The sequence below is a fragment of the Carettochelys insculpta genome, chromosome 12, assembly GCF_033958435.1.
Source record: "Carettochelys insculpta isolate YL-2023 chromosome 12, ASM3395843v1, whole genome shotgun sequence".
Classification (NCBI taxonomy): Eukaryota; Metazoa; Chordata; order Testudines; family Carettochelyidae; genus Carettochelys; species Carettochelys insculpta.
Genome location: NC_134148.1, coordinates 26,605,631 through 26,631,160, shown reverse-complemented (window position 1 = coordinate 26,631,160; position 25,530 = coordinate 26,605,631). Strand labels below are relative to the sequence as shown.

The 25,530-nt window shown below is 44.8% G+C and overlaps 1 protein-coding gene across 3 annotated transcripts in view; it reads right to left on the bottom strand.

The window, feature by feature from the left end:
* Positions 1-23,340, bottom strand: part of PDE8A (phosphodiesterase 8A) — a 196,579-nt gene extending 173,239 nt beyond the window's left edge. For 2 of the 3 annotated variants that reach the window (XM_075006290.1, XM_075006291.1), the window contains exon 1: positions 21,857-23,340. In XM_075006290.1, the coding sequence (XP_074862391.1) occupies positions 21,857-22,114 (258 nt within the window). In that variant the 5' untranslated portion in view covers positions 22,115-23,340. The remainder of the gene's footprint in view (positions 1-21,856) is intronic. The other variant, XM_075006288.1, reaches the window with a different exon arrangement.
* Positions 23,341-25,530: the final 2,190 nt, after the last annotated feature.

The window sequence follows — 25,530 nt, the reverse complement described above, 5'->3', positions numbered from 1 at the left end:
CCAGCACCACTTCAAAGTGCCTTTGTTCCTGAAAAATTTGATGCTTCGAAGTTGCCGCAGGGGAGAATTAGCCTAATGAAGTGCACCGCAGTACTTCATTAGTAATCTCCCATAGCCCTGATTCACATGCCCCCTTCGAAGTTGGGGGCAAGTGTAGAAAAGCCCATAGAGAATAAAAAGTGGGGGGGGAATAGACTAACAAACAGGTTTAAAGATGTGGCAGGGGGACAAGGATAAATATCAGAAACAAATTAATAAACTGCAGGAGGAGGAAGAGACTAGAAAGGATTAATTAGTTTATAAGGGAAATAAAAAGGAACCAGAGTATGTTGTATATTTTAAAAACCTGAATAACTAGAGAGTGCATTCAAAGGATCATTAAAACTAAAAAAAAAAAAATAAAAAAAAATCTATGCACACACCCACACAGTGAACACCATATCATCAGCAGCAGCCTCCACAGTCAATAAAATTGTGCCTGAGGTTCTCTCAGCCAGTGTCATCAGATCTTTCAGACACCCCATTTGACTTAGCAGTATATGCAGAACAGCCACATCCTTCATCTGTGAAGTGTCATGTGCGTTTCTCCACAGCTGGGAAAAATCCACCAACTTGCCAAAGGCAAAGAAATTCTGAGTTAAAGATCAATGTATTTTCAAGATCTCTGATGGAGAGAGAGGATGAGGAAGAGGACTAGACTGGAGAAAATATTTAAGTTTTAGTGGCAACAGGATTTCAGGACTTCAATAATCCTAACCCCACGAAGCACAAGGTGGAAATTGCAGTCAGTGGATTTGCTTTATGATGCATTGTGAGGACATGGCAGCAAAGAAGCTGTAGCCCATAATTAAAGAAAAGTTCAGAACTCCTGTGAAATTTTTCAACACATTTAAGTCAAATTTAGTAAACAGTCAGTGCTGGATAATTCCATGCAAAGAAGTGGGCTCAGGACACGAACCTCTTTATTTCATGAACAAATCTGCAGCAAAGTGCATTGTATATCTGTGAACTTCAAAATTAGCACTGGCTGACAAAATATCTTATCTGGCTGGTTATTCTGGCAAGTCCAGTGGCCTTGTACTTCTCTCTTTGTTATTAAATGGTTACGTGGCACGTGCATTCAGAAACAATCGACATTGTGAAGGGTTTCGTGAAAGATCTGGGTCTCTGAAATGACCAAATTAATCTGCAAAGAGCCTGCCTGGTGACCTTCCCTACAAATCTACAAACCTGGCGCCAAATGATTCATCCTCTGTACAATAGTAAGGAGGGGGGCACAGAGAGAGTAGCCAAGCACAGCGAACACGTTCTGGGGCATCGAGCCCTGCACAGTGAAGAGTTCAGGGAGCAAGATGGGGAATCTGTGCTCCTTAAAACTGCTTCAGAGAGAACAGAAATGTACTACAGGTTGAACCTCTCTAACCCGGCACCCTTAGGACCTGACCAGTGCCAGACGAGAGAATTTGCCAGACTAGGGGAGGTCAGTATTGCCTAGCAGCAATACCAACACTCCCACTGCTTACTGGGCTCTTAGAAGGCATTTAGGGGTCATTTAGAGCTAAACGACAGCACAGAACAGAGCACGAGGACTGGTGGCTGTAAACAAACTTTATGGGACCATGACAAACCACACCCATGAAAAGTGGTCATCCAGCTAACTAAAATCATACTGGATTATGGATGTTGCTGGATGAGAGAGTTCCAGATTAGAGAGGCTGAACCTGCATCCCAGCCTTACATCCGCTGCCAAACATTCGTGTACGACAAAGAGCAAATTACTTAGACTCCCTTCTGCCTCACGTTCTTAATTCCACCATTTTAGCATATATCAAAGACCACATGCCCTGCCTAGGCTATAACACGTCCATTAGCATTAGCCAGCACGTGCTAACATCACACCTGAGAATAGTCTGGGTAAAGCCTGAGGGTATATGGATGCATCTTTAAAGTAAAATTAACTGTTAGCTAATTCAAGCTAACTGGCAAACATTTGTGCTTGCTGTAGTGGACGTTCCACAAAGGTTTTTTTCCAGGACACAAATACTTGCAAGAGTCCAACTTTGTTGTGGCAAAAAATAAATCTGAATGTCAGAACTCTAGAATAAGCAAACTGTTAGCACTGGGACCAATTCATCTCCACACTAGAGCTGATCCCAATGCAAATGTTTCCCTAATTTGCCCCAGGCTGCTGAAGTAGCCCAGCTACACAGAGGCACAGAAAGTAGAGGGGGTTGGGGTGCTGCTGCACCCCCAGGTTTTCCAGCCAGTTGCCCTTTGCCCAAGGGCTGGCACCACTGCTGGCTCCACCAGTCCCATGTCTGGCCTCCAGGCAGCCCTTCAAGGGTCCCGCCAACCTGGCCAGTTTCAGCACCCGCCAGCCTCCTGCCACCCACCATCCATATGGGCTCTGCAATCCATTGCTTGTGGAGTCTTGCACTGCCAGTCTGGGTTCTGCCACTGGCCCAGGGCTCCACAGCCGCCTCCAGCTGTGCCTAGATTGCCAACTCTCCCAGACTGGACACCCCAGGTGCCATTTGCTGCAATAGCATCTGGTCCAGGAGCGTTGGCAACTCTAGGGTGCGACCCCAGCCTGGGGTGGTGTGGGGCATAAAAAAAAAAGTTAAACCTGAGGCTACACTGCTGTGCAGATCTTCCTGAGGTCTCCCTTGCCGGGGGGCAAAGGAGGTTAGTCTGCAAAGTCATTCCCTATATCACCAGGACCCTCTTCAGGTAGCAGGAGCAAAGCCTGAGGTGGCCCAAAAAGTCAGAGTCCCACTAGCCTGGACAAGAGACCCAAACTCAAAGGGCTTCATCCCCCAAGCTGGGGTGGGCTCCAGGAAGGGTGAGGCTGCTCCTGGCTCACCCATCAGGGGACCCACTCTGTGGCTGGACACCCACCTTGGTTGCTAGCCCATCAAGCTGGGGAGTAGGGGGCAGTGCAGCAGTCAGCATGGTCCCAAAGGCACTGCAGAGCCCCCCGTTCAGCAGGGCCTCCTGTGCAGGCTACACATGGCTCTGTTACCAGGACAACCCCATCTCTTGGCCCAGGGGGTGTCAGTCATTGCTCATGGTGGAGGGCATGGCCTCAGGGGCTATGATACATGAATAACTCACCATCTCTCCTCCTTGTCTTCCTTACATCTGAGAGACAAGTCACCCCCACCACACCATCAATCTGAGACAACCCCACCTTGACACCAGACCAAGCCCACAGCCGGAGGGACCTTTGGGAGGGTCTACGAGGACTTTCAGCAGGACCACAATGCTACCCTGTGGGCCAAGATGGGATAATGGAGCAGCGGCTCAGGGCCAACATGGAATGACAGTCGTGGGCCTGGGACCATCTCATGTGCAAGATGTTTCCATTTTGCCTTCTTGTAAATTATTTTGCATTACACAGTTTTGTTTGCACAAGCTTTTCCTTGTTTCATTAAAACAGTTATTCATCCACCACACCCACAACCCTGTTCTTTGCGCAGGGGTTGAAGGGTGCGGGGGTGAAAGGAGAGGTCGTGGTGGGGACAGGGTAGGGCTGTGGGCCTGAGGCCCTTGTTAAGGGTGCCCTGGGGAGGGTTAGTTTGGATGGATCCACATCCTGTCCTGATAGGCCTGGTGGATGACAGCTGTCCTTGGCTGCTCATAAGAATGCCTCTCACAATCAGTGGCCACCCCCAACCCTGGGAGGAAGGTCTCCCACCTTCCCTCCACAATGTTGTACAGGGCACAATATGCCACCACAACTTGGCAGACTTTGTGCTCCCCCACATCCAGGCGCATGAGTGGGCACCTGAAGTGTGCCTTAAGGTGGCTGAAGGCACACTCAGCCTACATCCTGGCCTGGCTGAGGTGGGAGTTGAACAGTTCCTGGCTGGGCTCCAGCTGGCTGGGGTAGGGTTTCACCAGCCGTGGCATGAGGGAGTAGACTGCATCTCCCACAATGCAGAGTGGTATCTGAACGTCCTGACCTCAAGCTCATTGCGGGAGATAAATTATGTTCACCTCTGGCACAGGCAGGAGTTGCAGAACACATGGGCATCATGTGCCAGGCCTGCCCATGCAACATAAATGTCAAGAACTGTCCACAGTGGTCAACCAGGGCCTGCAGCATCATGAAGAAGTAGCCCTTGTGATTTATGTACTTGGCCATGCTATGCTCCGAGGCATGGATTGGGATGTGGGTCCCAACGATGGCCCTGGTAAGTTCAGGAACCTCATGGTGGTGAATTCAGCCATGACCTCATCAACGCCTCCTATATGGATGACCCTCTGCAGCAGATCGTGTTGAGGGCTGTCACAACCTGCAAAGGAAGGTGACCGACCACAAGTGTCTGAGGGAGAGAATCCCTGGGCCCCTCACAGCCCCTCTCCCCTGAGCTCTCCAGGGGCCCCCCCATGAGGCCACTTCCCACCAGCAGCAGGGATTCCTCCCCACCCCAATCCCACCCTTCACCCGCTTCCTGAGCATGCGCCTTTGGTTTCTCTCTCTCACACACAGACACAGGCACCTTGTGCAGGGACTGCAGCCCAAGAATGCTTTACCTCCCCAGTGGTAGACTTCCCCACGCCGAACTGGTTGCCCACCTAGCAGTAGCTGTTGGGAGTGGAAAGCTTCCAGAGGGTGACTGCAACCTGCTTCTCCATGTGGATGGTGGGGCACAACTGGATGTCCTGTCTCTGGAGGGCAGGGGTGAACCAGGCACAAAGCTCCAGGAAGGTGGCATTATGCATTCTGAAGTTCTGGAGCCACTGCTGGTCATCCAACACGCCCCATGACCAGCCAGTCCCACCAGCTGGAACTGGTGTGGTGCCTCCAGAGCTGCCTGTGCACTAGGGGGTGTGGATGCAGGTGTGAATATCCTGTTTCCTGGGCAAGGTCCTTGCAGGTGGTCTCAGACTTGTCCTTCACGAGGAAGAGGACGACAGCTGTCAGGAAGTTCAGCAGCTGCTGCAGCATCTCTGTGTGGGCACCGCAAACCTGCGGGCAGCTCTGGTGGCATGACTACCTGGAACCAGCTGTGTCGTCCACCAAGTCACAAAGCCCTGCGCTAGCTGTGCTGTCCCTCAAGGAGGTAGGCATACCCACAGCAGAGGCAGGAAATGGGTGTCTTGGGGGCTGGGGAGGAAGTCCCTTTAAGGGTGCATCTCACCTGGGCTCCCAGAAGGAACTGGTGACTTGCTACCCTGTCCAGGGTGGTTCTTGGTGGCTGTTTTGCCGATAGAGCAGCTGAGCAGTTCAGCCGCTCTCTGTTGACAGAACAGATTGCTCTTTTGACCCACCATGCAGTCGCAATGTGAACTGCTGACAGAAGTTTTGTCGCAAGGTATCTTCCCACACAAACTTCTGCCAACAAATCCCTCTAATCTAGACATAGCTCGGAGCTGAAGCCCTCAGGCCTCAGCTTCAGCCCTGGATGCTGGGGTTCAAGCTTTCACTTTGTCCCAGCCCTTCTGACCCCATTAAAATGGGATCCACTTGGGGTCCTGACCCACAGTTTGAGAACTGCTGCCCTATGTTGACACAGGGCCAAAGTGCAAGTGATCCTTCTGCATCACTTCAGCCCTGCACTGGTCTCCAATGTTTGATCTTCACAGCGTGGCTTAAAAAGCAATAATGGAGCAGTTCAATAGATCAGAGGAGATAGTCACTTACACACTGAGCCATTAGCACTAATATTCTATGCCAGGGGAGCAGAGTATTGACTCCACCTACCTCCCTGAACAGTTGTATCTGAAAGCCTGTGGGCTGGAGTAGCAGATGACAGGCTGTAACAGTAGTAAACGAGGAAGAAATTGGCACAGCATTCCCAGACCTTGTCCCAGGTTGTGATAATATTTGGTTTTCTTTCTAGAGTCATGACAACTTTATCTCTTGGCTCTGCTTTGTATGGGTGAAGTATATTTCCTCACCGAGTACAGGAGAGAGTGCCCAGAACTCCAGCGAGGCATAGCACCTAGCTGGCAGTGTACCCTGATCCTCAAGTGGCAGGGACAGAGCCTTGCAACAGCTCCTAGAAATCACAGTAGCCAAAGCCAAGTAGAACAAGTCTTTAGGTTCCTCCCTAACATCCAGCCAGGGTTAAAACTCTCATTTATCTAAACAAGGATAGGGAGGTGTACAAAGATTCCACTCTACACCAGCCCTTTGGAGTCTTGCGCCAAGCCTGGCTCACAGTTCAGGGCCAGATGTTGAAATCCAGATGTTCCACTCCAGTTGCTGAAATATCTGGCCAGATATCAGCACATGGTGTGTTGAGATTTGATGATTATCCAGTTGTAGGTGTCACAGTGGGTGCTGCTAGTGTGGCCTCAATCATGAGTACTTGAAAGTCTGGCAGCTGAGCTCCTTTGATAATGCGGTATGATGTGACTGCCCTATGGTCAGACAGCAAGCGAGTAGTAAATTCAGAATAAGAACGCAAGTTTTACATACCTCCTTGTGTGTATTCTAACCACTAGGTAATGCTTCCTTCCCTTCAGCTTTCAGTCTTCAACATCTAGATTTTATCCTTTTATAAAGCCAAGGTAAAAAAAAAAACAAAAAAACACCAACACATTTCTTTCAAACACTGCAAACATGAACTGTGATAGCAGATTTATGGTGCTCAGTTAAAATCATGAGCCACTACATAAACATTTAGCCTTGTGAACCAACGGAAAAAAAATGCAGAGACCCTTCTAAAATGAAAAAAAAAACCTATTTTGCATTTGCTAGCTACAGAATGTGTTTCAGCTCGACTGCCCTTAAGAGAAGTCACAGCCCTTCCTCTTCAGTCCAATCCAGGTGTCAGAGGGATGTTGCAACTTCAAAACAGAAAGAGTTTCTGTTTATGCCAAAAGCGCATATGAAACTTCTTTTGCATGGAGAATGTGATGTTCTCTTGACAGTCAGCCAGTTTTTGAAAGTTCATTCGTTCTTTTTTATTATTATTAACAAGGTCCATAAAAACTAAATCCCTTCCTATCCCTTGAGAAGCTGGTCTGTGCTGATCAATGCCAAGGCCAACAGCAGTGTACTGTGAGAAGGCTGCAGCACGCTCTTTTTTTGGCTGAGTAACTGAAATCTCAGTTCCCAGCAAGTTAATCCTGTAGCATTCATTAGAGCACACACGCTAGGTTCCAAAAGCTGCAACATACCATGATATTTATGAAAATGAAAATCATTCATAAAAATGTGAATAGACACTCTAAAATAAAGTGCTCCATTCCTTCATGAAGGCCAAAAGCTAATATCTTGGGTGAGGGCGGGGAGTTAGCATTGATCCTATAGGGTTGGAGGCTGTTATCCACACTCCTTGCACTGATGAAAGCTGAATTTGACCTGTTTTAGTGACAGGTAAACATTTCACAGCATACATGCAGCAAAGATTAGTCTCATCACTTCTAATTCAGCTGGAGCGTGAAGTAGTATGATAACAAAATTAAGATGGCTAGATAAGCAGGGCAACCTATTATCTGCAATTCTGCAGCAACTCTATCATTTCCACAGGGAAAATGAGATTGTGTGAAAACAGTGACCAGGGAATTAGGGGAGGAGAGAGATGCACTGATCGATTTTAACAAGTTACAGAATCATAAGCAGTAGATAGGATCTGAGTTTCTAGACAGTCACTTCCAAAACTTCTATTGAATTTGGTGGGCTGTGAGGCTGCCACTCACTGAAGCTAGTGGGTGTTTGGAAACTGACTTACATGAAGGTAAAGCTATGTCCATCCTCCTTAAAGATGAGAGTGGCTCATTTACTCTGTTTTACGTACTTCTGGTTTGTTTTGGACCTGTACAGACATATGGGAGATGAGCAGCATTTGAAAAGCAGCAGCAGAGTTTGCAAAGCCTACCTACACAGGGTCATCATTGTTTTCACTCCCTGAGTGTCAGTGTTACCCTCAGATTCTTAATACATAATATATATTTCTTATTAATAAAGTAAATATCTAGCCCTTTGGGTCCAAAAGATCCTCTTTAAACTGTAAATTCATTACTAGAGTAGCAAATTTCTTCTGCTAATTTTCTTTTAAAAATGACTGTGGGTTATTCTTGGTTGTTGCCAAGAGTGTTTACAGAACTGGAGTCATATACACATCCCTATACCTCCCCCAGAAGTATTTACAGTCATCCCTCAAGTTATGTGAGGGCTGCGTTCCCACTCACCCTCATATAACTTGAATGTCGCATAAGTCGGGGGACAAGTTTGCACGTTCTGCAGCCGAGGAGGCAGCAGGAGCACCCGGAGCTCCTTTTGAAAGATAAGTCTGGGGTGGGGGGGGGGAGTTGGGGAGGGTTAAGCCTGGGGTGGGTTAGAGCTGCGGGGCGGGGTGGGGGGTGGCGGGCCACTGGACCAGAGCCAGGTCCACACAGCCCTGCAGGGGTTGAGCCGGAGCAGTGCGGGGGGGAGGTTAGCCAGAGCCGGGAGCAAGCAGTGGGGGTGGAGCTGAGCCAGGGCCCCACCAGGGAGTGTTGAGCCAGGGGAGAGAGATTTCAAGTTGCACTTAACTTGCATTAATGTGAGTTAAGTGCAACTTGAAATCTTGCATTTTGAGGAATTACTGTATTACCCCAGCAACAATACAATTATTTGTAAATAATTCCTCCATTAAAAAATTCTATTCCATGCGGTTTTATTCTCGTACCACACACACACACACACACACACCTGTCTGTTCAGCACATGCACTGTGCCTTAATAGAGACAGGCTTTATTAATAAAATACTCCGTGCCAAAATTGTTACATGCACTTACATTAAACTCCATAATAAAGAAGAATTTAATTGATATGCGCACATTAAATCCAGTAGACAACCAATTAAGGTATAATAAACCTTTAAGCTACACACTGAAACCGTTTTATTTAAAAACTTCCTCTAAAACAGATGGTACTGGCCAATGTGGGAACACAATACCCGACTAGACAGACACTGGATCTGATCCAGTATGGCATTTTTTCAGTTTCTAAATAGATTAATGCCCTTATCCTGTAGTTACAGGTACAATAAAAGTTACGTTACAATACGATATTTTATTGTATGATCACAAAGCACTGTTTGACAAATAACAGAAGCAAGTATAACTTGAGTATCATGACTGACTGAACACCTAGAGGTAAAATTCCTCTAGTTCATTAGGAATTAATAAATTCTTGATGTAACCTATGACCTGAGGTCACATCTACACTCACTGACTGGTGCTGGACCAGAGAATTTGCCAAACTATTGTAGGAGAATATTGTCTAGCAGCTTTACCAACACTTCCAGTGCTTATTGGCATTTAGGGGTCAGTTAGAGCCCAAAAACAGTACAGAACACTGACAGCCAGGACTGCTGGTTGTAAACAAACTTTTGGGACCATGGGAAGCTTGGCCATGCCCATGATAAGTGGACGTCCAGCTAACTAAAATGATGCTGGGCCACAGATGTCATCAGACAAGAGCGGCTCAACCTTTCAACCAGAAAACAACTGCACTTTCATGTCCAATTCTACTCCTTGGCTACGTCTACACTCATGAAAAACTTCAAAATGGCCGTGCTAATGGCCAAATCGAAGAATACTAATGAGGCGCTGAAATGAATACTCAGTGCCTCACTAGCATGCTGCTGGCCATGGCACTTCAAAAGTGCCACATTTTGCTCACCCACGGCTCGTCTACATGTGGATCCTTTTCAAAAGGACCCTGCAAACATCAAAATCCCCTTATGTTTGCAGGATCCTTTCCAAAAGGACCTCCGTGTAAACGAGCCCCGAGTGAGCGAAACGCAGCACTTTTGAAGTGCAGCAGCCAACAGCACGTTAATGAGGCACTGAATATTCATTTCAGTACCTCATTAGTATTCTTCGATTTGGCCATTTCCAAGTGTTTTGTAAGTATGGAGGAATAACATAAAACATTCTGTCTTCAAATGCACCTTTATCAATTTTAAGTAGACAAATGTAGCAAAGTCAAATAAACGCACAGGCACTATTCAGAAACCAGCACCCATCTGCAATCACTGTAGTGAGTGGCAGTACTTTGATAGAATTCAGTGAGTGCAGAATAGGGCCTCATGTTTATTCTAAGCACTGTGCTTATTTATGGTGAACTTCTTGCTTGCAATTTTATCAGCCAGTTAAACAATATCAGTATAAAAGTGAAGTTATTTCTACTTCAAGTTACCAAAAGTATTGAAGGTGATGGTCCTGAGCGAGGTGAGCACTAACTTTTTTTTTTTTTGGAGCGGGGGGAAGAGATCCAAAATAAATACTGAAAGGAAACGATACAAACCTAGAGGGACAGCTGTCTAGAAAAAAAAAAGACTCACACATGACTACAAACTCAAGGTTCCTGAGGGGGATGCATATGTATCAAGCACACGTTATACTAAGCTTTTAGAAACTTGAAAGTAAAGCCATGCATTTGAAAATACTGTGCTACCGCTGCAAAGTCTCAGGAAGAGAGTGTACTGGTATTTGGTACAAGTAAAAATTGTGTTCTCAATGGTTCAACTACCCTGTCTGCTTCTTAATACAGGGAAGATGATATGCAAGGCAAATTGAAGTTTTTTGGTTTGATTTTTAAAAATGAAGCCAAGCATAGCTCTTCCCAAATAAAATCCTTATAAATTAGGTTTATGTTGCAATGTCCTTTTTAAGTCTATTTCTCTGATGGAATTTTATTAATCATGATACAGCTCACAATTAAAGATAGAAAGTAATGGCACATATATAAAATTAAAAATACATGGTCTTGAAGTACAGTAAGTAAAAGGGGGCCCCATGAAGTTTCTACTGCATGGCAGTATGGAGTTAAAGGTCACTGCTAACTCAAAGTTAAAAACAATAGGAAGTAGAGAGTGTCATTCTTTTATATGTGCCCAGTGATTCCATGTTTTCTTTGTGCGAATTTATTTAGGAATCTGGGAAATCTAACCATGCAGTGGTTTTAAGGTTGCCTTGGTTCCTGCCCCCATAAGAAATCAATTAATGCATGTCACTTTCTAAATGTTTAGCTTATAAAGAAAAATACTTGTTACTTCAAAAGACTAGAAATTTCCTGGTAGATCAAATGCAAAAGTTTTTGAGAAAACTTTAAAATGAAAGTGGTAATTATCTTGTTTGTACTAAAAGAATGAATTCAACCCTTTATTAACCATGTAAGGAAGAGACTATAAAACTTAAACCAGAACCACTCCAAAACAAAAAAGCAGTCCAGTAGCACTTTAAAGACTAACTAAATGATTTACTAGTTGATGAGCTTTCACTGGACAGACCCACTTCTTCAGACCATAGCCATACCAGAACAGACTCAATATTTAAGTCACAGAGAACCAAAAATGGTAATCAAGGTTGACAAATCAGAAAAATATTATCAAGGTGAGCAAATCAGAGAGTAGAGGGGCAGAAGTGGGGGGGGGAGTCAAGAATTAGACTGGCTTGGCTTAATCTAATTTTTGACTCTCCCCCTGCCCCTTCTGCCCCTCTACTCTCTGATTTGCTCAGCTCGATAATATTTTTCTGATTTGTCAACCTTGATTACTATTTTTGGTTCTCTGTGACTTAAATATTGAGTCTGTTCTGGTACGGCTATGGTCTGAAGAAGTGGGTCTGTCCCACGAAAGCTCTTCACCTAATAAATTATTTTGTTAGTCTTTAAAGTGCTACTGGACTGCTTTTTTGTTCTGATAGTATATAGACAGCACGGCTTTCTCTCTGTTACTACAGAACCAATCCAGTCATCATCAATTACACAGCTCAAAATATCAAACCCGTAGCTGAAATGCATAACTGATAAATTCACACAGGAATGAAATATGCATCTGAACAAATGGCTGATTCTTGTTATCCAGCAAAAATGTGTCACCCCAATTTTTAGAGATTAAAATAGGCTGATTCTGCCCGTTGGCAGGGTGTGGGCTTGCATTCTGTTCCCCGCATCTGCATGAACTCCAAAATTTACACTTCTCCAGTTAGGGAGCGCAGGGCTTGGGAACAGGTTTATTAACTCATATTCTGCCTCATATGCTCAAGTGGCATTTGGACGGCGCAATCCGGCCATTATGTAACAGCTAATATTAATACTACCTTCGTCCTCAGCTCCCACTATGGCTACAGCTACACTAAAGAGTTTTGTCGACAAAGCGTCTATGCGCAAAATGCATTTTGTCAACAGTGTGTCAACAAAACTCGGCACTTCCACCAACAGCATTCTGCCTCTATGCAGTGAGGGGGAGTGGGGGAAGGAGAGAGGAAGGGATTTCCCTCTGTTGGCAGACAGGGCTTCCAGTTCACAAAGCAGCCCTGTTTGCTGAGCTTCTTGTTGGCCACTCTGTTGAGAGGGTGGCTGGACAGTCTAGTCACTCTCTGTCAACGGAGCGGATTGCTCTTTCAATCCGCTTGTGCATGTGGACATGATTTTTGCCAGAAGATCTCTTCCATCAGTAACTTCTGTCGACAGATCACTGTAGTGTAGATGTAGCCCATGTCAACCGGAGTTGAGAATGCTCTGCAGCTAAAAGGAAATATTTAGCACTTCAGAAGGCCCAGCTCCTGCCGCAATACAGCTGATTCGCAAAAGCAAAAATAAGCCCTCAACTGCTGAAAGTGAAACTTGAATAACTGGGGGAGGGATTTTTATTCAGAATGTCTAAAAAAACTGCATTTATTTTTGTTAACACCTATTAAATTTCAAATCACAGACATCTTGAAGAAAGAAAATTTGTTAGAGATTCAGCACCTTCTACCCTTCCACTAAAATATGAACAGGACCAAGCCATGCTCGAAAACAACCCAGGAGTCCTTCAGTAAAACTAGGGGAACAGAAAGCAAAATTAACCTTCCTAATACCCCTAAGGAAAATAAGCAAGCAAATTCTCACATATGAAAAAGAAGCCAAACCCAATTTAGAGAGCAAGAATCTTCTGCAGTTTAAGGTGCTCTCACGTGCACACAAGAAACCAAAGTCCAAATCCAAGGTCTAGCAGACAAATAGTCATTAAAATTAATGGGTCCTATCCTGATCCTACTGACATCAGTTGCAGAACTCTCATTGGCTTTGCTGGGTACAGGGTCAGGCCCAACAGGGATCTGAGTAGCTAAAACTCCACAGAGGGTCTTCGAGACATAGCAGCTAACGAATAAAAATTGTAATTAACTAAATGTAGTGAGCTAATACAAATTGTGTTTCCATGGGGCACAGTCCAACAATGAGATCCTCCCATGTGTCCCTTACATCAGGGGTCTGCAATGGCAGCTCTGGAGTCGCATGCTGTTCTTTAAGGACTTCTTTGTGGCTCCCAATGCTGTAATTGCAAAGTCAAAAAAAACCACCCTCCTGATGATTTCACATAAATGGTGAACATCTAAAAGCTCAAAAATGAATAACTCCTATCTAAATACCAAATGATATGGGATTTCAAAACACTGGATAACTCGCCATAGTGTCCTCCAGAGAGAGAAGGTTTGGGAGTGAAAGTCAGGAAGACAGTGTACAAACACACATGTAAAGTGTGAGGACATAGAATATGTAAAAAGTTTGTGAACATCCTGCTGTAAACATGTATCACATTAAGATCGTTGTGTGAGCTGTTCTTAAAAGAAGGGGTTACAAAAAGTGAGGTTTGACATTATTTATTAAGGACCATCTCATGTTCAGATGCATTGCGGCTCTTGACTTAGTGATTTTTTTTTTTTTTTACCAAATTGGAAAAAATGGCTCTTCTTGATGTTTTCGTTGACGAGCCCTGACTTAGGTCCATACATGGAATATCAGGCTTTCTGTTGTTTTAAACCGGCAACATCTCTTTTATCCCAAATGCTGCCTTTAACTCTTAATAATCTTACAACAATTTGTTCCAAAATATTTTGCTTTTTTAAGGGCAGCTCACCAACACTGTCAGTCTTCAGACGTTGAAAAGCTGCCAATACACAGACATATAGGCTGTGTCTAGACTAGCCCCCAACTTCGCAGGGGGCATAGTAATTAGAGTGTCAGAAGATTACTAATGAAGTGCTGCTGTGTACATGCAGCACTTCATTAGGCTAAATCTCCCTCGTGGCAACTTCCAAGTGTGAAACTTCGAAGTACCAGCTTGTGTCTAGCCACGGATACTTCGAAGTGCCCATGCTCCTTCGAAGTCCCTTTGTGCCTCATAATAAAAACACTATATAAAAAAGAAGAATTTCAAAATTTGTAAACCACACTGAAGAGGGATAGTAATAAGCACAATGTAATTTCAATGAATTAAAAGAGTCACTTTCTAACACTTTTCCTTTCTCTAGAAACACGTACACGTGGAACTGATGTGTCATAAAAATATAGCACACTAAACTTCTATGGAAAGCTGGCTACGTCTACACTAGCCCAAATCTTCGACATGGCCATGCAAATGGCCATTTCAAAGATTACTAATGAGGCGCTGAAATGTATATTCAGGGCCTCATTAGCATGCCAGCGGCCGCGGCTATTCAAAATTGCCACTTTTCACTGCCGTGTGACTTGTCCAAATGAGGATCCTTTTTGAAAGGACCCCTCCAACTTCAAAATCCCCTTATTCCTATCAGCAGATAGGAATAAGGGGATTTCGAAGTTCCCAGGGTCCTTTCGAAAAGGAGCCCCATTTGGACGAGCCGCGCGGCAGCGAAAAGTGGCAATTTCGAAGAGCCGCAGCCACCGGCATGCTAATGAGGCCCTGAATATACATTTCAGTGCCTCATTAATATTCTTCGAAATGGCCATGTGCATGGCCATTTTGAAGATTTGGGCTAGTGTAGACACGGACACTGAGTGACAGATTTTAAAAGGAAGAAGAGAAAAAGGGCCTGGGACTTTGATTCAGGGTCAATGGTTCAGCCCATAGCAGAAGGAGACGAGCTGGAAGAATACAGACATCAGAGATATCACTATTTAATTTTGTTCAAATCTGCAATGACCCTATCAACATAGTTTACTGAGGTTTCAGGGTATTTTCAAAAGAATCCTAAGGAAGTTAGGTGTCCCAATCTCACTGAAAGAGTGTGTAACTTCCAGGGGTGCCTCTGGGGGAAGAAAAATCCTCCCACCCTTTTCTTTTAAATGGTCAGACTATTTAGAAACAGATACTTAAAACAATTCAGTGTGCATCTTGTCACCCTTACGAATTTCAGTTATGGTTAAACGATATCTAATCACACTGCACCAGAGATAGTTACACAAAGAGGCTGCGTCTCCACTACAAAAATAACTTTGAAGTTGATTACTTCGGAGTACAACTTCAAAGTAAGCAACTTCGAAGTTGAGCGTCTACACACCCTATTAGGAAGTTAAACTTTGAGCAGGGCACTACTCCATTCCCGAGGAATGGTATAAGGACTTCGAATTTGGGCTCCCTACTTCGACATTAACTTCCAGGTAAGGGGAAAAAAAAAAAAAAAAGTGTGTAGACTCTCTGCTGGCTACTTCGATGTAGTGCGCAACTTTGAAGTTAGTTCCTAGTGTAGATGCACCAAGTATGTCATTGGGGAAACTGATCCCTAGTCAAATTCCGTTAAAATTACGGATGACTTTGGCCTATGAAGCACTGTATGCTATTCATACCAAAAATTCAATGTTGGACAGATAAGAACTGTCCCATAATGAACACTTCTAAACTTTACTAACAACATTTTAACTTCACCTCTATTTAGCAAATGTGTTTATAATTGGACTTTATTAGGTATAAAATATGTACTACTATATTAACTTTAAAAGGGGTGTTGGGGGGAAGACAGATGAGAAACTGATGCCTTATGAAAAATTTCTGTTGAAATAATTCAGTTTAGAAATCAAATCTGCTCCTCTGTTGCATTTGCTTTAGGTCTTTGGGTGCAAATAAGGACTTTATGTTTCTCTAGCCATTATGTTTATTTCCTATCTGAGGCCCGATTTTTAAGTCAATGGGATTTTTAACCCAAGTGCAAGATCCAGGCACTTAATTAATGTTGTCAATGGGACCAAGTGTACAGCCTTTCCTCAGGTAAACAGACCTTAGCACTTCTCCTCTCTGTTCCCAGCTGCACAATACTTATAGAAATAGAAATTATTATTATTACATTCCTATTCAGGAGATCACACACATTTCAGACAGTAAACTTCTGACTGTCTTTCTTGAATATGGATAAATTAACAGAACAAGATGAATGGCTATTAACAACATTAGCAACACAATAGGAAAGAAAAATGGTTTCTAAATAGAATAGCTTCAAAATGAGCTATGAGCAACAGTTAAAAATATTTGATTACATAAAAAGCTGGAAACAATATGCCCTTCATAGTCATGCTGCTCATAAGCTTCTTCTTGTTTAGCATGTGCAGTAATGTTGTCATTGAACATGATCCAGAATCAAGTTTCTACATCTGATGGAACCGCTTCACAGCAATGCTCTGCTTGTGCTTATCACTTCAATTTTAAAATCTGAATTTTGGACTTCTTAAATACTAACGAGATGGGGAGTTGAACTATTTCTTATCTTACAGTATTGGGGAAGGAACAGGGTGGAAAGGGAAGATACTATGTAATTAACTTACTGATGAGCTGAGGGAAGGTTAAAAACAGTCTGCTGGTGTGTACTATAATCACTAGGATGCTTCTTACTGTAACTGTATCCAAATACACATCCCTCTGTGCACTACGATTTTAAGAAAACAACAGGCACGGAGTGTCAAGATAAATGACATTCTACAGAGCGAATGGAAATCAGTGGTTATTTTCAACACTTTCTGTCTCAACACACACAGGTGTCAGGAGAGAAAGAGCTAAGAAACTTCCCACAAAGCCTGAAACCAGCAGGTGACTGACACACAGGAGGCTCCAGCCAAAGTGGAGGAGGGACATGGCTGCAGGAGGCACAGAGGAAAGAATGTTTCATTTCTGTCAGTAAGACATAAGCTGAAGAGAACCATTAAGACGCTATTAACATTACCGACTGCAAACACACAGCGCCCAAGCCCTGCTTGCCTCCATCACACAAGAAGCTGCACTGAAGTTCACAGGTAGAAACAGGAACACACAAGTACCGTAGGGTGAGCTCCAATTGACTTCAGCAAGAGCAGATCTGGGAGTATTAGTTCCATTGGTTAGGCTGAATGACATAAAGAGAGTTCATGTTGTGTGTCCAACAGAACAGTTTATACACTGTGAGCAGCCTTAGGACTGCTCTTCGGATGGGTGCTCTCCCGCCTTCTGTTCCAGCCAAAAATCAAATCAAATTGTGTCGATCGAAGGAAATACTTCAATTTTACTTCAGCCTGAAATCAAACATGCCTCTCAGCACATCAAAGGCCAGTCATGTAAATGTGCTTCCTATTAAATCAAAAGGAATCCGCGGCCCATCAGCAAAGAAAGGGTTCGTCCTCTGCAAGAACGGAGTCAAACAGCAGCTTTGGGGTCTGGCAGCCAATGGGAGTGAAAGGGGATAGAAATGCAGAGTGGACAGGATCACGTCAGTGTGAGCAAGGACCTCTGAACAGGAAGTGCGGGGGAAATGACGATGGGGAAAGTTGTCATGGGAATGACTGAGAGGTGGCTTTGGAAGGAGCGGTTGGATGAATTCACTGGACATGGGGACACTAGAGATGGGAGTCTCAAAGAGAGACAGAGCCCACCATCTGTTCCAGAAGGATGGAATAGCCATCTTAAGCAGGGCAGGAACAAGGGAGCATGGCAGCCTTGCTCATGTGTGATTACATATGTATACGTTATAGCTAATTAAACAAAAGTGAGTGAGCATTCTACCAACATACAGTATTGCAGAGCCATTAATTAATGGACTATTATAGAAATTATTTCATGTTCGTTAAAGTACCCAGGAAAGGACAGTTTAACGATTTTTGAACTCAGGATGCTCTGTTTTTAAATGTCCATAACCAGCCAATAAATGAAACAGCCTTTTACAACATGACGCGCTTCTGCCTTAAAGTGTCAGAACCTTTGGCTTGATGCCCACTCCCCAGCCACTCCCTGCAGTGTGAGTATATGGTGGAAAATGTATCTTGTCAGAGCAAATGAGAAAAAGAAAGAAAAAATACTGCACAAGTACATTAACTGTGGCACAAAATCCAGAGTGAGCACATGAGAGCATGGTGAAGCACAAGGATTCACTGACAGGATGTTGGGACAGCACATTGTTGACAAATGGCAATGCCATGAACAAGCTATGCAAGTCATACTGCACAAGTGCTAATTAAACATTCACACCAGACCACCATTTAGTCTGCTTATGCCACATTTGTCACTGAGACAATATACTAGCAATGTTTCAAAGAGGTTTTCTTTTAAAACATATGGATTTGTTTAATCCCTCCCTTCTGTAAAGTCAGGTAATTTAGTACCATGAGTCCAATTATATACATGCCTCAGAAAGAAGGAAAAACCAGTTAGTCCATTTTAAATGTATGTATAAGCATCACAGCCTTAACATTCATTGTCTTGGGACCTGTGGAGCTAAAAGCAAGTGTTGTCCCTTTGGAAGCCTGGGAATTCGTGTTTTCCAACTGTACTGTATAAAGCTCCATTTGCTATTTTGGATGGGTCGTGCGACAATCAGACGTTAAACACGTCACTGTTTCATTGCTTTTGCAGAGCTTCTCCACGGACCAATGTAATGGGGGGGTGAGGGGGCGAAAAAGGAACACTTCTGTGGCATGCTCATCTTTTAGATGTGGAACTTATTTGAAGCTGCTCAGAGATTGGCAGTGTTAGAAAACCTCCTGGGAATACTGATTAATGCGGACAGGTGGGGCCACAGACTGAAATTTCTTATATGGCTTCAGGGTTTTTCCCATGGATATCACCACAACCATATTTGCCAGATATAGATTTGCTATGTACCTGTGCGCCCACTATTTCGCAGTGTTAATTGGGACAAGGTTTATTTTTCCCCTATTGGGAAAAAAGTTAGGTTTTTTAGCCATCTGTAATGGATGACAGAGTCATGAAATATAGTGGGAAGCCATTTTACAATCAGAAAGTGATTCTCTGCTATCAAACTCTAATGGATATCTGACAATACTCCAGAATAGATACAGAATGGGAGTAGGTCTACATAGCAAAGTTATTCCAATATAAAAGTTATTAATTTGAAATAACTATCCGAGCATCCACACAATGCAATTGTTATTTTGAAATAATTTCGAAATTGGTAAACTTCATTCTATGAGAAATAGCACCGTTTTGAATCCATTATTTCAAAATAGTCGCTGTTAAAACAAGGAATAGAGCCTATTTCTAAATAAGCCACAGTGCATCCAATGGCTCTGTGTGTGCAGATGCTGTATTGCAAAATATCTAAGTGCTATTTCGAACTGCATTTTTATGTGTAGTAGCATTACTTCAAAATAAGCTATTCTGGAATAGCTATTTTGGAATAAGGTTATTGTGTAGACATACCATAAATTTCAGTGCTAGCTAACAGGAAAGAGACAATCCCCTTTTATAGCTGATTTGGCTGGGGTATTTTTGTTATGATGCTTTATGACTTGAAAATCTTATGTATTACAATTAACATACTGGTCCAAGGAAAGGGATTACATTACCATGTATATGTTTACAAACACTAGCGAAAACAGAATGCACACATAGTGGGCCAAATTTTGTTCTTCTGAACATCTAATGTGATTTTCCTAACTTCCACACATAGATACATAACAGGAAAGTTTGACCCAGGTGTGAAAAACATGTTACTCAGGCAGGTAATTGTGCTACACACACAAATCAGAGGAGTTCCCACAACAGCATCACGTGATAATCATTGGCTTAACCTCATGAGGTGCTGATCATCTTCTGCACAGTGCTGAGTGCCATAGAAGTGGTCCAAGCACTGCAGCAAGGGTCCTCGGCCCTTTACAAATCCTTAATGGTACCATGCTCATTCCCATAGTTCCTCTTTGGCGGCAGAATTCTACTAACTTCAAAGCTGTATGCTTCTATGACCTTGCACCAAATGTTGCTCCCAAACTTTAAGTGGCTTCAACAGAAGCAAGACTGAGCACCTTATTCTCAATTTTTCTGGTGCTCTGTTTCTTCGTAAGAGAACTTTACCATGTCACTGAAAGTAGATGACACAACAGCCATACAATTTTGTTTCATACACAACTTCTGTGACAACATAGCTATAAACTAACAATCTACCAACTAAATAATAAACAGCAAAGAACAAAGTATTACGCTGTTTTACATATCTGAAGCAAAGGATTTGAAACAAGAGAGCAACTAGGCTGGAGCGGAGGTGAAATCACATTTAATTGATCTCTCATTTAGCAAAACAATCATTTTGCAGCACTGTTGTCAGAGGGAACAGATCATCTCAGCCATGAAATACAATTTTTTGTGGGGGGAAAAAAAACTAAACTAACACCAACAAGATTAGAGTATGAATGTGACCTCTGATGTCCCAACACTGTTAACAAGAACTACATTCACAAGCAACTTGAAAACTCACAAAAAATCTGTTTTCTTCCTACCCGCATGTCTCTGACAACAGGTATTATTTAACAAAATAAATGCATAAAAAACTAAGGTACCTTTAATGTGAATATTATATTATTTCCTTGTTTAAAATGCTATGAAATCCTTCAAACAGATATTTAAAAAAATCAGAAGAAAATAAAAGGTATCCCAACAAATCTCAGCATTCTGATGACAACATAAATAATCTTGATTTCTTTACTGTTCATCAACAAGCTTTGAAGTCTTTGCAGCCCTAGAGTTCTGTTTCCTGTGTCTTATTTCTATGTCATAAATGTGAATTTGGCATATAATTGTTATAATATATTCCTTTAGCTACTTATCCTATGCGGTTTCTTCTGGCATTCAACATTTTTTTCAACTCCATTGAGTGATATTGCAATAGTTGGAAAAAATAATTTAAGAGAATCACCCACATACAATCAGAACCTGTCGTTCACAATCGGTAACATAGAGACATTCTTAAAACAGAGGGCAAAGGGTATAGAAAACTGCACAAATGTTACAAGTATTGCACGTTTTGACTTTTTGTTAATTCCTTCCTGTATGGCATAGCTATATCTTATATTTACGGCATGTGTACCTCTTAACCAATATCATGGTAAGCCACGGATCAGCCATGTTATATAATAGCTCCTGGGCATCCATAACTTGTTTTTTTCATTTGTAATTATTTATTTCTGCAAAAGGCAGAATTCCCCAAAAGACACAGAAAACACTCAGCCAGAAAAAGCTGTCGTAAGACATTAACAGAAAAGTAAATGTCAATGCAATTCTTCAATTCTCCTTTATTTTTCAGTATGTTTCAGGCTCCTGTAATTCTTCCCTGCCCTCCCCCCACCGCCCCGCCACCCGAAAATACCCTGGCTAGTAAAGCAAGCAAAAAATCAACAAGTAAATCAGAACACGAAATTCCTGTCACTCTAGTTCGAGCTTTCTGAAGGGAAGAAGGGCTTTACTCACCAGCCCATCTAACAGATAGTTTTATATGCCATTCCTATTTTGAGTCCAAAAATGACAAGCACAAGCAGCAATATTTGATAAGGCAATAAAAACACAGGTGTAAATAAATACTTCTTAGTTGCATTACTGACTCAAGTAAGCTTTGTCCCACCACATAGATAGGCCCTGTGCATTCACCAGCAGAAATATCTGCTTCTCTTGCTCTACTGACTGCCAAGGACATTTAACAACTCTCCTTTCCGGCTAGGGCAAAAACTTAGGGAATGAAGAAACAGGTTTGGAACCATGCACAAAGCAGTTTCATGAGACTGATTAGGATATAAAGGAATTGCTGGAGCCATTAAAAGCTTTCCCACAATCTATTGCTCAGATAGCCTCCTAGGGTCAAGGCATTGGAGTCACCTCCTGTTCGGAGAGGCACTGCTTATACGTTTAGCACCCTTTTTACCTTCAGGCTGGATCTGCTGGTCTGGACCTCCGGCTCCATGCTCTGGCTGTTCTCCCTCTTGTCTTTCTTTGAGGAATTAGTCCTCACTTTATAAGTGGAGGCGTTGGAGGATTTAATGAATAATCCCGGGATGGAGTTGCCCTGCTGTTGAGACATGGTTGCGTTGGCCTGGTGAGGGGAATTGGACTCCTCCGACTCTTTGCTACTGTGATAAACCACCCTGCTGTCAGAGATGTGGATGCTTGGAGCACAGCCCATGCTTTGTGGCCACTCTGGGACTATTCCTGGCTTTTAACCCCTTCCCGTGGGTCTTTTCCCTCGGGTTTTGGTTTGGGTTTTTTGTTAACAGGTTGACTCGCCTTCCTGCTTCTCCGCTAGGCTCGGGAGCATTGTCCTCGGTCCTCCAGATACCCCCAGAAACGCGCCTTCTCCGCCTCCCGGAGTCTTTGGAGCTCAAGCTCGGGGGCGGGGGTCAAGAACTGGTCGATTTCATGCTTTCACGGGCTCTCGCGTTTCAACGAAGCCATCTGGGAACCGCGGTCGGATTTACTTTCAGTCCGGGGAAGGGGGCCTGGGAGGACCCTCACCAGCGTCTCCTTGGCCTAGGAGCTCAGCGCCCGGACCACCGGCCCATGCCCAGAGAACCGAGTGTTTCCCACGAGGGCTTGCAAAGTGTTACAATTAACCCGGGGGGCCGGGAGCGGGGGGAAGGACTCTCCCCCCACAGGCACCTCGTCTCCCACAGCCCCACGGGGCGCGGCGGATCGCTCTCCCCCGCGCACCCAGATCAAAGGCCGATCCTGCCCTGGCCTCGCCTCTTTTTCCGGAGGAGAAGGAAACCCCCCCCCTCCCCCTTCCCGAGCTGGGGCGTCCCTCAATCAGGCTCCCGTCCGATTCATGTTCCTCTCCGTCCTCCGCCTTCCCTCCAGCCGCCGCCGCCGCCGCCGCGCAGGCTGGCTCCTGACATTCACATGCTCCCCTCCTCCTGGCGAGGGCTTCGGCAGGACGATTCCCCGCGTCGGAAGCCGGGTGCGGGGGGGGGGGGGGGGGGGGGGTGCTAGCCCGCAGGGCGTTCCATGCCGCGAGAGCCGCCGGTTGCACTGCACCAGCCCAGCGGCAGCAGCCGGGCCGGGGGCTGCCTTGGGGGGGTGGGGGGAGGGAGAAAGCCCAGCGGTGGAACGGGGCGGAATGAAACGCTGCGGAACTCCCCGCGGGGCTGCTACGCTCCAGCGGCCGAGCCGGCCCGGGCAGAAGCCTCAAAGCGCCGCAGCCGCCTCCATGGCGGGGGGCGCACGAAAGCTGCCGGGCGCCGCACCCCCAAAGCCAAAGCGCTCCTAGAGTCCCATCGCGGAGGCAGGCAGGAAAATGGCGAGAGGTTTGGCCGACCGGCGGCGGAGCCTGGGCAGGAGGCGGCCTCTTCTCGGCGTCTCCTCGCTGGCCTTGCTCTGACTGATGCTTCTCAGCGGCCCCAGCAATGCCCCCCCTCGCCCTCCCAAGCTGCCCGCTGGCGAGGCTCCCCTGTGCGGTCCTGCCCCGCTGTTTGACAGCGGCAACGGCGGAGCCAATCGCAGCCCCCGCCAGCGGTGACCTCCAGCCTTTGCTGGCGTCAATGCAAATGAGCTGGCGAGGGCCAATCTGCTGCGGCGCAGCCGGAGCTGGGCGGCCCCGCACGAGGGAGCGAATTTCAAAGCGCTCCCGTGGCCGGGCCCCTGCATCCCGCTGGAGCGCGCGCGGCGCGGTTCCCCCGCCCCGCCCCCCCAGTGCACCACGCGGACGAGTCCCGTGGAGAGCTAGAGCCGGGGGACCCCGCCAGGGCATCTGCCTACTGGAGCGCCTGTGGCTGGGAGCCAGCACGGCCCCCGGGCATCAGTTCCAGCTCTGCCTCTTTCTGCCCAGCCTCTGGAAACGGGAGATGAAGAGCCTCACCTTCCCCCCCCCCGCGACACACACACCCTGCTAGGAAGCGGGAGGCTGCCCCGGTGAAAGGCCTCGCGGCGGTGCTCGTCAATTGTTTCCCCCACTTGCAGGCCCCTTAAAATTTCAAATGGAGATCTGAGAGAGTCCATAGATCACAGGTTGGGGGGCGGGGGAGGGAGAGAGGAGCAGCTGTGTTAGTGTGGACCGGTTGAACCTCTTTAGTCCAGCATTCTCTGGGCTGGCAGCAGCTGTGGTCCAGCATGATTTAGTTAGGTCCCATGCTCACTTATCGGGGGCAGACCAAGTTTCCTGTGGTCCTGCAACGGTTGTTTACAGACACCAGTCCTAACTCCTCAGAGTTATTTAGCTGCAATTTACCTCGAAATGTCTCTTAGAGCCCACTAAGCAGGGAAGTGTTAGCAATGCTGCCAGACAATATTGACCTATGGTTGGACAAATTTTTTGATTTGGCACTAGTCAGGTCCCTAGGGTGCCAGGCTAGAGTGGTTCAGTCTGTATCAGCCAAAACAAGAGTCCTGTGGCTCCTTAAAGACTAACGGACTTATTTAGGCAAAAGTTTTCATGGGTAAGACCCCTTTCATCAGATGACAATGCTCTGGAGCTTGGCAGAGAAAAAAAAGACATAGATTCAACCTGTTAACAAAAGCAAAATAAAATGAGATGCATTTGACAAGGTGGGATTTTGGCCCCAAAGCTTATGCCCAAATAATCAGAACTCTAGGCTGAAAAATACTGACCCTAAGTTCTTCTGGGGAGAAAAAAAAAAAAGTGCTAGGTAAAATGCAAGCAGTGTTGTGATGGACACACCAGTACCCCTATGGAAGCAGCTCTATTACATTATTCTCTGCACCTGCTCTGTTTTATTTTGTCAAGCTGATAGTCCTTGATTTTAAAGCAGTTTTGCTTGTTAATTAAGATTTCATGTCTCATTAAAACACATTAAAATCCTTAAGTAGCAGTAGGGTTTTTTTTTTTTAAATTAATCTGCCAAAAAAGCAAGACCTGGACCAGATATGCTCCCTTCTTTATGGAGTGCTGGTAAGCTGAGGTTTGGTACTTCAAGCAGAGATTCCACTCACACGCTATGTATGACGAATATGGAATATCCTCTGCCAAATTGCAGCACTTACGCTACAGACATAATTTTCCAAGAATTTACATTTAAATTGAGTTAGTTTTAAAAGGGGTCCTTTTGAAATGTAGCACGTGTCACATCTGGGTCGTGAGATAAATCAATAAGGAACTAAAAACACTTCAAACTTTCCAGATAGTTAACTCACTGAAATCTCATGCATTTAAAGAAATTCCCTGGAAATTAGCTCACATTATTATAGGCTATTGTAACTAGCACCTATGATTATAGAGACGGCCAATAGCTTAGATCATTGACTTGACTTAACTGAAGTAACTGGCAACACCAGAAATAACAATATTCACTTTTCCTCTACAACTAATATGCATATTAAAATTCTATATTATAATGAGTCGATGCCTTAGGATGGATTCATATCAAGGGTTCTCATTGGTAGATTAATTAGCCCAAGTGACTATCACTGCTTCTCAAATGTTTTGTGGCCCCATGCTTTCTTGGGTATCAACATATGAAAGGCTATGCTGCACAGTCACAGGAGCACACATTGAGCCCTTAAAGCATAGGTGTTAATTCAAGGACTAGCCCTGTTCTTCTATTTCTGTACTGTTTGCCTTCCTAAAAGCTCTCTTCCTCCAAGACTACT